Below are 17,758 nucleotides of genomic sequence, written 5' to 3' on the forward strand. Positions count from 1 at the left end.
CTTCCATTTCAGACGCCGACCGCCATAAAGCTCCAGCGAGGCTCCCCCCCCCCCCCCCCCCCCCCCCCCCCCCCCCCCAACGCAAATCCTACCGTCCCCTCAATAAACTGTTTCACCGTAGGGTGAATGTTGGAAATTCATCCCGGCTTCTACTTGTCGCTCAGGTTTAAATGGCAGACTGTGGGGTTACTGCTGTTGGAGTGGTGGCGTGGGTGGGGGGGAGGGAAGAGGGGAGGGACACGGGGGGGGGGGGGTGGGGGGGAGGGAAGAGGGGAGGGACACGGGGGGGGGGGGAGTGAGGGAGGGAAGTGGGGTGGGAACACTGGGGGGGGGTGGGGCAGGGAGGGAAGTGGGGTGGGAACATGGGGAGGGAGGGAGTGGGGCAGGGAGGGAAGTGGGGTGGGAACACAGGGGGGGGGCAGGAGGGGACACAGGGGAGGGGGTCACAGTGGTGGGGGGGTCACAGCGGGGGGGAAGGGGTCATGGTGGGGGAGGGGATGGAGTGGATATGGAGACCCAAGGGGGGGAGGGGATATCGTGCGGGGGAGGAGGGAGGGAGGGAGAGCGGGGGGCTGAGGGGAGACAGATGGGGGGGGAGTGGGGTCTGGGTCACAGGGAGGGAGTGAGGGAGAGGGGTCGTGAGCAGAGTGAGGGGTCCCAGTCAGTTTCCTGGTGTGCGTGGGGAACATTCTTTGCGGACACAGGGACCTGGAAAACCACGGCTTTGATGGAATCTCTCCCACCTTGATGGACAGAGCTGCCTCCATCAACTCTCACTTCCCACCTCCCTTGCCGACAGTCCACCTCCCAGACCACCTCTTGACGGGCTGAATGGCCTAATTCTGCTCCCATGACTTTTTTTTAGTGTAGTTTAGAGATACAGCGCGGAAACAGGCCCTTCGGCCCACCGAGTCCGAGTCCGAGTCGACCAGCGATCCCCGCACACCAACGGCACGGTGGCGCAGCGGTAGAGTTGCCGCCTTACAGCGAATGCAGCGCCGGAGACTCAGGTTCGATCCTGACTGCGGGCGCCGTCTGTACGGAGTTTGTACGTTCTCCCCGTGACCTGCGTGGGTTTTCTCCGAGATCTTCGGTTTCCTCCCACACTCCAAAGACGTACAGGTGTGTAGGTTAATTGGCTGGGCAAATGTAAAAAACCCTAGTGTGTGTAGGATAGTGTTAATGTGCGGGGATCGCTGGGCGGCGCGGACCCGGTGGGCCGAAGGGCCAGTTTCCGCGCTGTATCTCTAAATCTAAAAAAAAATTAAAAATCTAACACTATCCTACACCCACTAGAGGCCATTTTACATTTATACCCAGCCAATTAACCTACAAACCTCGATGCCTTTGAAGTGTGGGAGGAAACCGAAGATCTCGGAGGAAACCTATGCAGGTCACGCGGAGAACGTACAAACTCCGTACAGACGGCGCCCGTAGTCAGGATGGAACCCGGGTCTCTGGCGCTGTGAGGCAGCAACTCTACCGCTTGTCCTATTTCAGGTTCGGACTGGTGGGGTCGGGGGAGGGAGGGGAGGGGGAGAAAGCCAGTAGATAGAGTACCTACCTCCCTGCACTCCATCAGTCTGAAGAATGGTCCCGACCCAAAAAAATCAACTATCCATTCCTTCCACAGATGCTGCCTGACCTGCTGAGTTCCTCCAGCAGTTTGTGTTATTCACACAAGATTCTAGCATCTGCATTTCCTTGAGTCCTTTTTATTTCTAACTTTGACTCACATTTCACTTGACATTTGGACAGGTACAAGGAGAGGAAAGGGCAACGGGACTTTAAGGCCAATTTAAGACTCTACATGGTTTAAACTAAAGATACTAGAGGAACAAGATAGACCGCTCGACCCTAAAAACCGTAGTATGTCACGGCGCCATTTTAGTGGGCAGAAACTTGCAGAAACGTATAAAAAGAAAAATAACAAAAATCTGTGAATTGATAGATGAGATATATTCTGCATTTTAATGGTATCATCACACATACTGTTTCTCCACAACACTGATTACACTGCGAGAGGCAGAGCGAAAGGCGGGTTTTGCTTACTAAAATGGCGGACGTTACGCTCCTTTGCGGACTACACTTCAGTGTAGGCGATTTCGACGGAGTGGGAGTGGTCCATCTTGCTCCTCTAGTATCTTTGGTCTAAACACTTTGAAACTTGAAGTGTATAAAATAGTGCCGGAAACCTGGCGACTCTTGTAAACTGCCTCAGTTTGCCCCACTATTCCTATGCTCTTGGACTGCAGTATGATTGTGCTTATCTATAGTAAGATGTTTACTGAACTGTATGCAAACGAAATTGCACTGTACCACTGAACCATTGATTCGAGGTATATGGACCAGATGCGGGCCAATGGGACTAGCTTAGATGGGGCATCTTGGTAGGCATGGGCCGAAGGGACTGCCCATGCTGTATGTAAGAAAATAACTGCAGATGCTGGTACAAATCGAAGGTATTTATTTCCCAAAATGCTGGAGTAACTCAGCAGGTCAGGCAGCATCTCAGGAGAGAAGGAATGGGTGACGTTTCGTGTCAAGACCCTTCCATCAGTCTGAAGAAGGGTCTCGACCCGAAACGTCACCCATTCCTTCTCTCCTGAGATGCTGCCTGACCTGCTGAGTTACTTCAGCAAGGAAGCTTTGTCCCGCCCCCCTGACATCAGTCTGAAGAAGGGTCTCGACCCGAAACGTCACCCATTCCTTCTCTCCTGAGATGCTGCCTGACCTGCTGAGTTACTTCAGCAAGGAAGCTTTGTCCCGCCCCCCTGACATCAGTCTGAAGAAGGGTCTCGACCCGAAACGTCACCCATTCCTTCTCTCCTGAGATGCTGCCTGTCCATGCTGTGTGACTCGTTTAGTTTTGTTTAATTCGGTTTTGTTTTGTTTACTGTTACGTGTACCGAGGTACAGTGAAAAGCTTTTTCTGTTGCTTGCTATCCGGTCAGCGGAAAGACTATACTGTACATGATTACAATCAAGCCGTCCACACTGTACAGATACTGGATAAAGGGAAAAGCGTTTTGTGCAAGATAAAGTCTGATTAAAGATAGTCCGAGGGTCACCAATGAGGTGGATGGGAGGTCAGGACCACTCTCTAGTTGGTGATGGGATGGTTCAGTTGCCTGATAACAGCCGGGAAGAAACTGTCCCTGAATCTGGAGGTGTGCGTTTACACACTTCTTTACCTCTTGCCTGATGGGAGAGGGGAGAAGAGGGAGTGGCCGGGGTGAGACTGGCCCTTGATCATAATTTCATGAGTGATAGGAGAAGCATTAGGCCATTCGTCCCATCCAGTCTACTCCGCCATTCAATCATGGCTGATCTATCTTTCCCTCTCAACCCCGTTCTCCTGCCTTCTCCCCATAATTGATTGTGCTGATTATTTTTACTGAACTGTATGCCAAAAAAAAGGAGTTTCACTGTACCATTGAACCATCAAAACATTGATTTGAGGAATATGGGTCGAACACAGGAACATGGGACTGGTGTAGATGCGTCATGTTGGTCGGCATGGGCGAGTTGGGCCAAATGGCGTGTTTCCATTCTGTAACACTCTACTTCAAGTAGAGTTTATTTTAAGTAGGTTTAAGGTGAAGGGGAAAAGATTTAATAGGAAACTGAGGGGTAAGTTTTACACACAAAGGGTGATTGGTGTATGGAACAAGCTAGCAGAGGAGGTATTCTGTCCTGGGCCTCCTCCATTGTCATAGTGAGGCCCACCGCAAATTGGAGGAACAGCATCTCATATTTCGCTTGGGCAGCTCACACCCCAGTGGTATGAACATTGACTTATCTAACTTTAGATAGCTCTTCTGTCCCTCTCTTTCCCCTCCTCCTTCCCAGTTCTCCCACTGTCTTCCTGTCTCCAACTACATCCTACCTTTGTCCCTCCCCTGACATCAGTCTGAAGAAGGGTCTTGACCCGAAACGTCGCCCATTCCTTCTTTCCTGAGATGCCGCCTGACCCGCTGAGTTACTCCAGTACTTTGCGATAGCTTCGATTTGTACCAGCATCTGCAGTTATTTTCCTACACATGTTGCCAGAGGAGGTAGTTGAGGCTGGGACTATCCCAACGTATAAGAAGCAGTTGGACAGGTACATGGATAGGACAGGTTTAGAGGGATCTGGACCAAACGCAGGCAGGTGGGACTGGTGTAGCTGGGACATGTTGGCCGGTGTGGGCGTTAGGCCGAAGGGCCTGTTTCCACGCTGTATCGCTTTGACGCTCTGCTGCAAGGATGGGTATGGGGAACTGAACTCTGCCCAGCTTATTTTTACACTGACAACCCAGTTCTTGACTTGGCTGGTGAGTCATGGTGGGTGAGGAAATGGATGAGACGGAGTTTCTTCCCACAGGCCATCAGGACTGTTAACTCTTATATCACCAGGGACTAATTTACTGTATTCATTTATTTTTTGTGTTAAAACATTTTCTATTCTGTTTTGTAGTTCAGCACAATCCACATTTCACTGCGCATCTTGTATATGTATGTGACAAATAAAGTAGACTTGACTTGGGAGGCCGCAGATAGGATATAAATAGGTTGTGAGGAAGCAGTTGGACCAGTGGTACAAAGTGAAAGATTACGTAACTCCATATTCATAGGAAAACCAAAACATCTGATCTAAATCATGTCATAGAGTCATAGAGTGATACGGCGTGGAAACAGGCCCTTCGGCCCAACTTGCCCACACCGGCCAACATGTCCCAGCCACACTAGTCCCACCTGCCTGCGTTTGGTCAACATCCCCCCAAACCTGTCCCAACTATGTACCTGTCCAACTGTTTCTAAAACGTTGGGATAGTCCCGGCCTCACCTACCTCCTCTGGCAGCTTGTTCCATACACCCGTCACCCTCTGTGTGAAAAAGTTACCCCTCAGATTCCTATTAAATGTTTTCCCCTTCATCTGAAACCTATGTCCTCTGGTCTTCGATTCCCCTACTCTACCCGATCCTCTCATGATTTTGTACACCTCTATAAGATCACCCCTCATCCTCCTGCGCTCCAGGTAATAGTGTCCCAGCCCACTCAACCTCTCCCTATAGCTCACACCCTCTAGTCCTGACAACATCCTCGTAAATCCCTGTACCCTTTCCACCTTGACAACATCTTTCCTATAACACGGTGCCCAGAACTGAACAGAATACTCTAAATGCAGTCTCACCAATATCTTATACAACGGCAACATGACTTCACAATTTCTATACTCAATACTCTCTGACTGATGAAGGCCAATGTACCAAAAGCCTTTTCGACCACCTTATCTACCTGCGACTCGACCTTCAAGGAACCACGCACCTGCACTCCTAGATCCCTCTGCTCTACAACATTCCCCAGAACCCTACCATTCACTGTGTAAGTCCTGCCCATGTTAAACTTCCCAAAATGCAGCATGTCAGCTTAGGACTTTATTCTTTGGAGCGCAGGAGGATGAGGGAATCTTATATTCATATTATATTTTCATATTTCAGATACAGCGCGGAAACAGGCCTTTTCGGCCCACCAAGTCCGCGCCGCCCAGCGATCCCCGCACATTAACACTATCCTACACACACTAGGGACAATTTTTACATTTACCCAGTCAATTAACCTACAGACCTCAATAGTCAATAGTCGTTTATTTGTCACATACACATAAATGTGTAGTGAAATGAAACATTACCCGCAGTTGAAACAATAAGACCAATAAGAATAATCAATAAAAATGCAACAACACATACAATCATACACTAACACCAAACAAAAGAAACATCCATCACAGTGAGTCTCCTCCAGTCCCTTTCACTGTGATGGAAGGCCAGAATGTCTTTTCTCTTCCCTGCCGTCTTCTCCCGAGGTCAGGCTGTTGAACTTGCCACGTCGGGGCGGTCGGGGCTCCCGACATTGGAGCGCCGCGCCGGACGGTGAAAGGTCCACGGCCTATTTCAGGCCGCGCCGGACGGTGAAAGGTCCGCGGCGGGCCGACCCAAGCCCCGCGATTCGGGGCGGGCGAACACGCTGCCTCTGCCGCTGCCGGTGCTCCCGATGTCGGCCCCCATCCAGGGGCCTGCGGGCTTCCGACATCCACGCGGCCCGCGCCGGAGCCTCCGGAGACGAGTCGCAGCCGCTCCCGCAGCATCCGCAGGCAGCCAGCGCCGCAGGTGGTGAGTCCGGGCCGCGGGCTCTGCGAACCAGAGCCCCAGGTGGTCCCAGGTGCATGGCCGCTGGTAGGCCGCAACGGGAACGGGGACACGACACAGAAACAAAGGTCGCGTCTCCGTTCGGGAGAGAGAATTTTTTTACAGTTCCTGTTCCCTCCCACCCCCTCCCCCCCACATAACATACAAACACTACATCATATTAAAACTACAATTCATACAAAAACAACAAAAAACACAAAAGACAGACGGACTGCAGCTGCGACGGCAGCGCTGGCTCCTCCTTCTTTGTACGTCTTTGGAGTGTGGGAGGAAACCGAAGATCTCGGAGAAAACCCACGCAGGTCACGGGGAGAACGTACAAACTCCTTACAGTACAGCACCCGTAGTCAGGATCGAACCTGAGTCTCCGGCGCTGCATTCGCTGTAAAGCAGCAACTCTACCGTTGCGCCACCGTGCCGCCCAGGTGTATAGAGGTGTATAATTTGAGTTTCAATGTAGTTTATTGTCACGTGTACCGAGGTACAGTGAAAAACCTTTGTTGCATGCTAACCAGACAGCGGAAAGACTAAACATGGAATGCTGAAAGTCAGGCAACTGAAGCATCCTATCACCACCAGAGAACTGTGCTGAACTACTATCTACCTCATTGGTGACCCTCGGACTATCCTTTGTTCGGACCTTGCTGGCTTTACCTTGCACTAAACGTTTTTCCCTTAGCATGTATCTGTGCACAGTAAACGGATCGATTGTAATCATGCATTGTCTTTCCACTGACTGGGTAGCACGCAACAAAAGCTTTTCACTGCACCTCGGTACACATGACAATAAACTGAGCTGTAACTGACCTGAATTCATGATTGCAATCCACCCAGTGCACAGGTGCATGATAAAGGGAATAATGTGATAATAGACGTAGTCTTTTGCCCTGAGTAAGGGAATCGAGAAGCCAGAGGACATAGCTTTAAGGTGGGGGGGTGGGGGGGTGGGGGGGGGGGAAGATTTCTTAGCAACCTGAGAGATAACCTTTTTACACAAAGGGTGGTGGGTGTATAGAATGAGCTGCCAGAGGAGGTAGTTGAGGCAGGTACATGGATTTATGAGACATTCATAACATTTAAGAGACATTTAGGCAGGTACATGGATCGGACAGGTGTGGAGGGATATGGGCCAAGAGCAGGCAGGTGGGACTGGTGTAGAAGGGATATATGGATCGGCATGGGCAAGTTAGACTGAAGGGCCTGTTTTCACAATGTATGACTCCGTGACTCCACAAATGGAAATAAATTGCAAGGCCTTCAGATACAAGGGATTTGGGTCTTGGTCCAATTATTCGTGTTGGTTTATCACTGTCACGTGTTTCGAGGTAGAGTGTAAATCTGTTGCTTGCGTGCTATCCGGTCAAACCGTACCATACACAGTCTTTCAGTCATACAGCACGGAAACAGGCCCTTCGGCCCAACTAGTCCATTCCAACCAAGCTCGTCCCATTTCCCCATCTTTGGTCCATACCCCTCTAAACCATCTCAGCCGTGTCGGATTCAGACAAGGAATGGGAGGTATTTGGTTGAAACTGCAGCGGAGCTGTCGTGCAAAGGTGAAGACAAGGCCAGGCTGAGAAGAGGAGTTCCTGGATCTGGTGGTAGGGGCGGCTCGGCGGCACAGCCCCCGCCACACAGCGCCTGAGGCCCGGGCTCGATCCTGACTAGTGACTAGTGGGGTACCGCAAGGCTCGGTGCTGGGACCGCAGCTATTTACAAATACATTAATGACTTGGATGAAGGGATTAAATGTACCATTAGCAAATTTGCAGTTGATACAAAGCTGGGTGGCAGTGTGAACTGTGAGGAAGATGCTATGAGGTTGCAGGGTGACTTGGACAGGTTGTGTGAGTGGGCGGATGCATGGCAGATACAGTTTAATGTGGATAAGTGTGAGGTTATCCACTTTGGTGGTAAGAATAGGAAGGCAGAGTTAGGAAAAGGGGACGTACAACGAGATCTGGGTGTCCTGGTGCATCAGTCACTGAAAGGAAGCATGCAGGTACAGCAGGCAGTGAAGAAAGCCAATGGAATGTTGGCCTTCATAAGAAGAGGAGTTGAGTGTAGGAGCAAAGAGGTCCTTCGGCAGTTGGTCAGGGCCCTAGTGAGACCGCAACTGGAGTACTGTGTGCAGCTTTGGTCTCCAAATTTGAGGAAGGATATTCTTGCTATTGAGGGCGTGCAGAGTAGGTTTACTAGGTTAATTCCCGGAATAGCGGGACTGTCATATGTTGAAAGACTGGAGCGACTAGGCTTATATACACTGGAATTTAGAAGGATGAGAGGGGATCTTATCGAAACATATAAGATTATTAAGGGGTTGGACACGTTAGAGGCAGGAAACATTTTCCCAATGTTGGGGGAGTCCAGAACCAGGGCCCACAGTTTAAGAATAAGGGGTAGGCCATTTAGAACAGAGATGAGGAAAAGCTTTTTTAGTCAGAGAGTTGTAAATCTGTGGAATTCTCTGCCTCAGAAGGCAGTGGAGGACAATTCTCTGAACGCATTCGAGAGAGAGCTAGATAGAGCTCTTAAGGATAACGGAGTCAGGGGGTATGGGGAGAAGGCAGGAACGGGGTACTGATTGAGAATGATCAGCCATGATCACATTGAATGGCGGTGCTGGCTTGAAGGGCCGAATGGCCTCCTCCTGCACCTATTGTCTATTGACCACGGGACCATGTCTGCACGGAGTTTGTACCTTCTCCCTGTGACAGCATGGGATTTCCCCCGGGATGCTCCCGTTTCCTCCCACATCCTAAAGACGTACAGGTTTGTAGATTAATTGGCTTCGGTAAAAATTGTAAATTGTCCCGAGTGTGTGTAGGATAGTATGGGGTGGGGGTCGCTGGCCGGTGCGGACTCGGCGGGACGAAGGGCCTGTTTCCACGCTGTATTTCTACAGCCTAAGAATAGGAGCTCTCTCAACCAGCTACGTCCTCTCGCGAGCTACGAAGAGATGAGTTTCTCCCCACCAGGGGCTGGGCCCAGCATCTCAACCTTGTCCTTGATGCCCACAGCGTTAACGTGAGGCTCATCCACAGTGTCGTGGCAGAGTGGCAAGCGAATGCCACTAAATAGACAGGGAAGTTTGCCCCTCTAGAAAAGATGCAAAGTGCTGGAGTAGAGTCACGAGTCGAGAGTGTTTTATTGTCGTGTGTCCCAGATAGAACAATGAAATTCTTACTTGCAGCAGCACAACAGAATATGTAAACATAGTACACTGTAAACAACAGGATAAACGAGAAAAACTCAGTGTAGGTACATATACAGATAGTCGCAGAGGGTCAAGCAGCATCTCTGGAGAGATGTTTGCATACCTGTATCCCTTCGTTATCACCTCTTCCCCAGCCAACAATGGGCCATTGTGGGCTCCAACCTTCCTTGGTCATCTGTTGCCGGCCCTGGGCTTTGTTCTGGCCTTTTCCTACCTCCAGTTCCCACCCCCCCTCCCCCCCCCATTACCCACTCTCAGTCTGAAGAAGGGTCCCGACCCGAAACGTCACCTATTGCTTATTCTCCGGAGATGCTGCCTGATCCGCAGAGTGACTCCAGCGCTTTGTGTCTATCTTCTGCATCTCTGGAGAATGTGGATCGGTGATGTTTTGGATGGGGACCATTTTTCAGATTGATTGTGGTGGGATTTGGGGGGTGTGTGTGTGGGGGCGGGGGGGGGGGGGGGGGAGAGTTGGCAGAGAGGAGGAGGGGTGGAACAAAGCATTTTCTCCCTCGTTGGAGATGGCCTTTGCCCGACATTTTAGAAGCTCGAAAAGGGCACTCTTTTAGAAAGGAGGTGAGGAGGAACTACTTTAGTCAGAGGGGAGTTAATCTGCGGAACTCATTGCCACAGAGGGCTGTGGAGGCTAGGTCAGTGGGTATTTTTAAGGCAGAGATAGACAGATTCTTGATTGGAACAGGTGTCAAGGGTTATGGGGAGAAGGCAGGAGAATGGGATTAGGAGGCAGAGATCAGCCATGATTGCATGGCGGAGTAGACTCGATGGGCCGAATGGCCTAATTCTACTCCTATGACTTGTGAACATTACTTGTCCACCCAGTACAGGAAGGAGATAGAGAGCTCAGTAACATGGTGTTAAGACAACGCCCTCTCCCTGAAGGACAGCAAGACAAAAGAGTTTGTCATTGACCTGAGGAAGCGTGGTGGAGTAAATGTTCACGCCCTGGATTAATGGCCATTGAGATGGAGATGGACTGGAGATGGATACATTTCGCCAAAGATCTATCCTGGTCCAACCACATTGACGATATGGTCACGAAGTCACACCAACGCCTCTACATCCTCAGAAGACTAAGCAACTTCAGCACAGCTCCAATGATCCTTATCATCCTCTGCAGATGCACTGCAGAAAGCAAACTGTCGGCTTGCATCGCAGCTTGGTTTGGGAACGGCTCGGCCCAAGACCGCAAGAAATTGCAGAGAACTGTGGACTGTGGACGTAGCCCAGTCCTACCTGGCCCTGGGGATTTATCGGCCTTTAATCCATTTAATTTACCTAACACCACTTCCCGACTAACCTCAGTTCCTCCATCTCATTAGACCCCCGGTCCCCTGCTATTTCCAGCAGATTATTTATGAAGTAGTTGTTCAATTGGTCTGCCATGTCCTTGTTCCCTATGATCAATTCACCTGTTTCCGACTGCAAGGGACCTACATTTGTCTTAACTAGTCTTTTTCTCTTCACATATCTATAAAAGCTTTTGCAGTCTGTTTTTATGTTCCTTGCCAGTTTTCTGTCATAATCTATTTCCCCTTTCCTAATTAAGCCCTTTGTCCTCCTCTGCTGGACTCTGAATTTCTCCCAGTCCTCTGGTTATGCTACTTTATCTGGCTAATTTATATGCTTCATCTTTTGTTTTAATACTATCCTTGATTTCCCTTGTTAGCCACGGATGCACTACCTTTCCTGGTTTGTTCTTTTGCCAAACTGGGATGAACAATTGTTGTAGTTCATCCATGCAATCTTTAAATGCCTTCCATTGCATGTCCAACGTCAACCCTTTAAGTATCAATTGCCAGTCTATCTTGGACAATTCACGCCTCATACCCTCAAAGTTACTTTTCTTTAAGTTCAGAACACTTGTTTCTGAATTGACTTTGTCACTCTCCATCCTAATGAAGAACTCTACCATATTATGGTCACTCTTGCCCAAGGGGCCTCGCACAACAAGACTGCTAACTACCCCTTCCTCATTACTCAATACCCAGTCTAGAATGGCCTGTTCTCTCGTTGGTTCCTCGACATGATGGTTTAGAAAACCATCTCACAAACATTCCAAGAAATCCTCTTCCTCAGCACCCCTGCCAATTTGGTTCACCGAATCTATATGTAGATTGAAGTCACCCATTATAAGTCACCCATTATAAGTCACCCATTACAAGCCTAGTCGCTCCAGTCTTTCAACATATGATAGTCCCGCCATTCCGGGAATTAACCTAGTAAACCTACGCTGCACGCCCTCAATAGTAAGAATATCCTTCCTCAAATTTGGAGACCAAAACTGCACACAGTACTCCAGGTGCGGTCTCACTAGGGCCCTGTACAACTGCAGGACCTCTTTGCTCCTATACTCAACTCCTCTTGTTATGAAGGCCAACATTCCATTGGCTTTCTTCACTGCCTGCTGTACCTGCATGCTTCCTTTCAGTGACTGATGCACTAGGACACCCAGATCTCGTTGTACGTCCCCTGTTCCTAACTTGACACCATTCAGATAATACTCTGCCTTCCTATTCTTACCAACAAAGTGGATAACCTCACACTTATCCACATTAAACTGCATCTGCCATGCATCCGCCCACTCACACAACCTGTCCAAGTCACCCTGCAACCTCATAGCATCTTCCTCACAGTTCACACTACCACCCAGTTTTGTATCATCTGCAAATTTGCTAATGGTACTTTTAATCCCTTCATCCAAGTCATTAATGTATATTGTAAATAGCTGCGGTCCCAGCACCGAGCCTTGTGGTACCCCACTAGTTACTGCCTGCCATTCTGAAAGGGACCCATTTATCCCCACTCTTTGCTTTCTGTCTGTCAACCAATTTTCTATCCATGTCAGTACCCTACCTCCAATACCATGTGCTCTAATGTTGCCCACTGATCTCCTATGTGGAACCTTGTCGAAGGCTTTCTGAAAGTCAAGGTACACCACATCCACCGGCTCTCGCCTGTCAATTTTCCTGGTTACATCCTCAAAGAATTCCAGAAGATTAGTCAAGCATGATTTCCCCTTCGTAAATCCATGCTGACTCGGAACAATCCTGTTACTACTATCCAAATGCTCTGCAATTTCGTCTTTTATAATTGACTCCAGCATCTTCCCCACCACTGATGTCAGATAGGTGACGTTTCACAGAGTGCTGGAGTAACTCAGCGGGTCAGGCAGCATCTCTGGAGAACATGGATAGGTGACGTTTCACAGAGTGCTGGAGTAACTCAGCGGGTCAGGCACCATCTCTGGAGAACATGGATAGGTGACGTTTCGGGACCTTCTTCAGACTCAAAGTGGGAGTGGGGGGTGGGGGTGGAATTAAAGTTCTCACTCCGAATTCATGTCCCCCATTCCCCCTCTCCCACTTTCAGTCTGACGAAGGATCCTGACCCCAAACATCACCAGTCCCTGTTCTCCAGAGATGCTGCCTGACCCGCTGAGTTACTCCAGCACTCTGTGAAACGTCACCTATCCATGTTCTCCAGAGATGCTGCCTGACCCGCTGAGTTACTCCAGCACTCTGTGAAACGTCACCTATCCATGTTCCCCAGAGATGCTGCCTGACCCGCTGAGTTACTCCAGCACTCTGTGTCTAATTACATGATTGTCTATTTGTCTACAGTTGAAGTATCTGTCTTTGTTCGAGCGTGTGTCAACATGTGGGTAGAGTTTTCTCGCAGAGCCTATTTGCTGCTGTATGTGGAGACCAGCCCCTCCCATAAGCCTGCCTCCTGCCTCCATGCCAGCCCACACAGCGGCCAAGTAATGTTATTACTGGGCAGCGTACACCAAAGCCAGGGTGTGCTGAGATAGTTTCCTGCAAGTGTCGGCAAGACTGCACTCGAAGAGGAACTGGGAAATGCTGAGCTGGGGGTGAGAGGAGGAGGTGGAAGCAGGAACTCTGCTGGGCTCCAGACATGGTGAGTGTGTCTACATGGACGCAGGATGCCCTGATGCGTGGCGGTGCCCTGCTAGTCATTCCCTCCGTTGTGTACACTCACACATCGAAGGGGCTAGCTTGGATTGGGTTCAAATCGAAAATGACAGAGTGCTGGAGTAACTCAGCGGGTCAGGCAGCATCTGTGGAGAACATGGAAAGGTGATGTTTTGGGGTGGTACCCTTCTTCAGACTCAAAGTGGAGGGGGTGTAGAATTAAAGGAGTTCTCGCCCCCAATTCTCCCCCCCCCCCCCCATTCCCCCTCCCCCACCTTCAGTCTGAAGAAGGGTCCCAACCCCAAACGTCACCTATCCATGTTCTCCAGAGCTGCTGCCTGTCCCGCTGAGTTACTCCAGCACTCTGTGAAACATCACGTATCCATGTTCTCCACAGATGCTGCCTGACCCGCTGAGTTACTCCAGCACTCTTTGAAACGTCACCTATCCATGTTCTCCACAGATGCTGCCTGACCCGCTGAGTTACTCCAGCACTTTGTTGCTATCTTTGGTACCAACCTGCATCCTGCGTGGGTGGCGCAGCGGTAGAGTTGCTGCCTCACAGCGCCAGAGACCCGGGTTCCATCCTGACTACGGGTGCTGTCTGTACGGAGTTTGTACCTTCCCCCCGTGACTGTGTGGTTTTTCCCCAGGTGCTCAGGTTTGACGTGCAGGTTTGCAGGTTAATTGGCTTTGGTACAAATGTAAATTGTCCCTAGTGCGTGTAGGATAGTGCGAGTGTATGGGTTGGTCACTGTTGGCGCGGACCTGTTGGGCCAGAGGGTCTGTTCCACGCTCCATCTTGAATGTCGCAAGACTTATTACACCCAGTGGAGTAGACTGATAGACCTAAAACCTAATGGACTCATTGATCGTGTGTAAGGTACGATTAGCTCATGGAGACAGAGTCATACGCTGACGAACCAAAACATGATGACCACTGACAGGCAAAGTGAATAACATTGATTATCTTGTTACAATGGCACCTGTCAAGGGGTGGGATATATTAGGCAGCAAGTGAACAGTCAGTTCTTGAAGTTGATGTGTTGGATGCAGGAGAAATGGGCAGGGGTAAAGACCTGAGCGACTTTGACAAGGACCAAATTGTTCTGGCCAGACGACTGGGTCTGAAACGGCAAGGTTTGTGGGGTGCTCCCGGTCAGCAGTGGTGAGTACCTACCGACAGTGGTCCGAGGAGGGACAAACCACAAACCGGCGACAGACAGGGAGTTGGGCGCCCAAGGCTCATCGATGCGCGAGGGCAACGAAGGCTATCCAGTCTGGTCCGAACCGACAGAAGGTCGACTGTGGCACAAGTCGCAGAATATTTTAATGGTGGTCACGGGAGGAATGTGTCACAATACACAGTGCATCGCACCCTGCTGCGTATGGGGCTGTGTGGCCGCAGAGTGCCCATGATGACATAGTGTTTTGGCTCATCAGCAGTGGTGCAGTGCTAATTGTTTAGGTGCCGGAGCTGTTACTGGTTCCGGAGAGCGGCCGCTGTTCAATCCCCGCTGGTGAACTCCATCAGCGCTGCCCCCCCTGCTCATCAGTGTATGTTCGGCCCAACATGCCCACACCAACCAAGATGCCCCACCGACACTAGTGCCACCTGCCCGCATTTGGCCCATCTATATACTAATACTCTTGTTTGTTATCTTGTTTGTGACTGAACTTCAGCCAAAACGGTGCACGATAGCGCAACAATTTTAGGCCCACCTTACTCACCTTCGTCACTTTAGTGATAATGCAAGTAGTTTTATTGAAATCGGTCTTATATATTTAAAGTTATTCACATTTTAAAGTTTAAAAGGAGGGGAGGAGGGAGGGAGGGGGGAAAGGGGGAGTGGGGGAGAAGGGAGTGGGGAGGGGGGGTTGAGGAGAGAGGGGAGTGGGAGGGGACAGGGTGCTGCACCAATGCAGGAGAGGTTTGGGCCCAACGGGTCCAATTGGTCTAGTATCTTTCTAAACCTGTCCTATCCATGTACCCATTCAAGTGCCTTATAATGTTGGGATAGTCCCTGCCTCAACTACCTCCTCGGGCAGCTCGTTCCACACACCCACCAGCCTCTGAGGTAATCCACAGATTTTAGGGAGGTCAGATTGGGAGTGGGATGGGAATTTGAAGATGGGCCGATGTTTCCATGCTGCTATTATACCTGCCCTGTCTTACTTCAGTTCAGTTTCAAAAGTATCACAAAATGCTGGAGTAACTCAGCAGGTCAGGCAGCATCTCTGGAGAGAAGGAATGGGTGATGTTTCGGGTCGAGACCCTTCTTCAGTCTTCGTCACCCATTCCTTCTCTCCTGAGATGCTGCCTGACCTGCTGAGTTACTCCAGCATTTGGTGTCTACCTTCGATTTGTACCAGCATCTGCAGTTATTTTCTGACACAAAGATATGCCGAGGGTCACCAATGAGGTAGATGGTAGTTGAGGACTGCTCTCTGGTTGTGGTAGGATGGTTCAATCGCCTGATAACAGCCGGGAACAAACTGCCCCTGAATCTGAAATCCCTACTTTCTCTGGTTCCATACACCCACCACCCTCTGAGTGAAAAAGTTGCCCCTCAGGTTCCTATTAAATCTATCCCCTTCACCTTAAACCTATGTCCTCTGGTCCTCGATTTCCCTACTCTTGGCAAGAGACTCGGTGCATCTACCCGATCTATTCCCCTCGTGATTTTGTACACCACTCATCCTCCTATGAAATTGTCCTATCCATGTACTTGTCTAAATGTTTCTTAAATGTTGCAATCGTCCCAGCCTCAACCACCTCCTCTGGCAGCCCGTTCCATACACCCACCACCCTATGTGTGAAAATGTTGCCCCTCAGGTTCCTATTAAATCTCCCCCCCCACCTCACCTTAAACCTATATCCTCTGGTTAACCTATGATGAGCGTTTGCAGCGCTGGGCCTGTACTCACTGGAGTTTAGAAGAATGAGGGGGGACCTCATTGAAATATACAGTATAGTGAAATGCCTGGATAGAGTGGATGTGGAGAGGATGTTTCCACTAGTGGGAGAGTCTAGGACTAGAGGTCACAGCCTCAGAATTAAAGGACGTTCTTTTGGGAAGATGAGGAGAAATTTATTTCATCAATCTGTGGGATTCTTTACCACAGCAGGCTGTGGAGGCAAAGTCAATGGATATTTTTAAGGCTGAGGTAGATGGATTCTTGATTAGTACAGGTGACAGAGGTTATGAGGAGAAGGCAGGAGAATGGGGTTAGGAGGGAGAGATAGATCAGCCGTGATTGAATGGCAGAGTAGATGATGGGCCGAATGGACTAATTCGACTCCTATCACTTATGACCTTATGCTTCATGATTCCCTTACCCTGGGTAAAAGATTCCGTGCATTCACCCTATCTTTTCCCCTTTTAATCTCATCCAGGCCTTGTCCTGACCTGAAACGTCACCTATCCATGTTCTCCAGAGATGCTGCCTGACCCGCTGAGTTACTCCAGCACTCTGTGAAACGTCACCTATCCATGTTCTCCAGAGATGCTGCCTGACCCTCTGAGTTACTCCAGCACTCTGTGAAACGTCACCTATCCATGTTCTCCAGAGATGCTGCCTGACCCTCTGAGTTACTCCAGCACTCTGTGAAACGTCACCTATCCATGTTCTCCAGAGATGCTGCCTGACCCTCTGAGTTACTCCAGCACTCTGTGAAACGTCACCTATCCATGTTCTCCAGAGATGCTGCCTGACCCGCTGAGTTACTCCAGCACTCTGTGTTTGGCTCACCTTCCGACAGGGCAGTTCCTGGCCCACTTGTGTCCGACACATGTCTCCGGCTGTCTCTGCCACCCCTGGTTCACTCCACCCTCCTGGAAAGCACTAGGTTCACACCCACATCACAGTCATGGAGGCACAGACACCAGCCCTTCAGCCCAACAGGTCCATGCCCACCAAGATGGGGCGGCACGGTTGGCGCAGAGGCAGAGCTTCTGCCTCGCAACGCCAGAGACCCGGGTTCAACCCTGACCCCGGGTGCCGCCTGTGCGGAGTTTGCACGTTCTCCTGCACGTGACCTGCGAGGGTTTTTTGCTGGTGCTCCAGTTTCCTCCCACACTCGAAAGGAGTGTAAGAAGGGGTGATGCTGGTTGGAGCTGAGTCATTGGGCCGAAGGGCCTGTTCCCGCGCTGTACCTCTAAAGTCGGCACAGTATGGGTGGGCCGAAGGGCCTGTTCCCGCGCTGTATCTCTAAAGTCGGCACAGTATGGGTGGGCCGAAGGGCCTGTTTCCACGCTGTATCTAACCTCTAAATCTACACTAGTCCCACCTGCCTGTCTTTGGCCCATATCCCTCTCAACCTTTCCCAGCCATGGACCTGTCCAAGGGTCTTTTAAATGTTGTTCAGTTCATTTTAGAGATACAGTCCGGAAAC

General features: G+C 50.2%; 1 protein-coding gene across 1 annotated transcript in view; it reads left to right on the forward strand.

The window, feature by feature from the left end:
• LOC144611467 (complement component C9-like) overlaps positions 1-7,837 on the forward strand; it is a 30,364-nt gene extending 22,527 nt beyond the window's left edge. Inside the window, 1 exon segment of the mRNA XM_078430590.1 lies at positions 7,731-7,837. Coding sequence (XP_078286716.1) covers positions 7,731-7,837 — 107 coding nt within the window.
• Positions 7,838-17,758: the final 9,921 nt, after the last annotated feature.

This window comes from Rhinoraja longicauda, chromosome 3 (assembly GCF_053455715.1).
Source record: "Rhinoraja longicauda isolate Sanriku21f chromosome 3, sRhiLon1.1, whole genome shotgun sequence".
Classification (NCBI taxonomy): domain Eukaryota; kingdom Metazoa; phylum Chordata; class Chondrichthyes; order Rajiformes; family Arhynchobatidae; genus Rhinoraja; species Rhinoraja longicauda.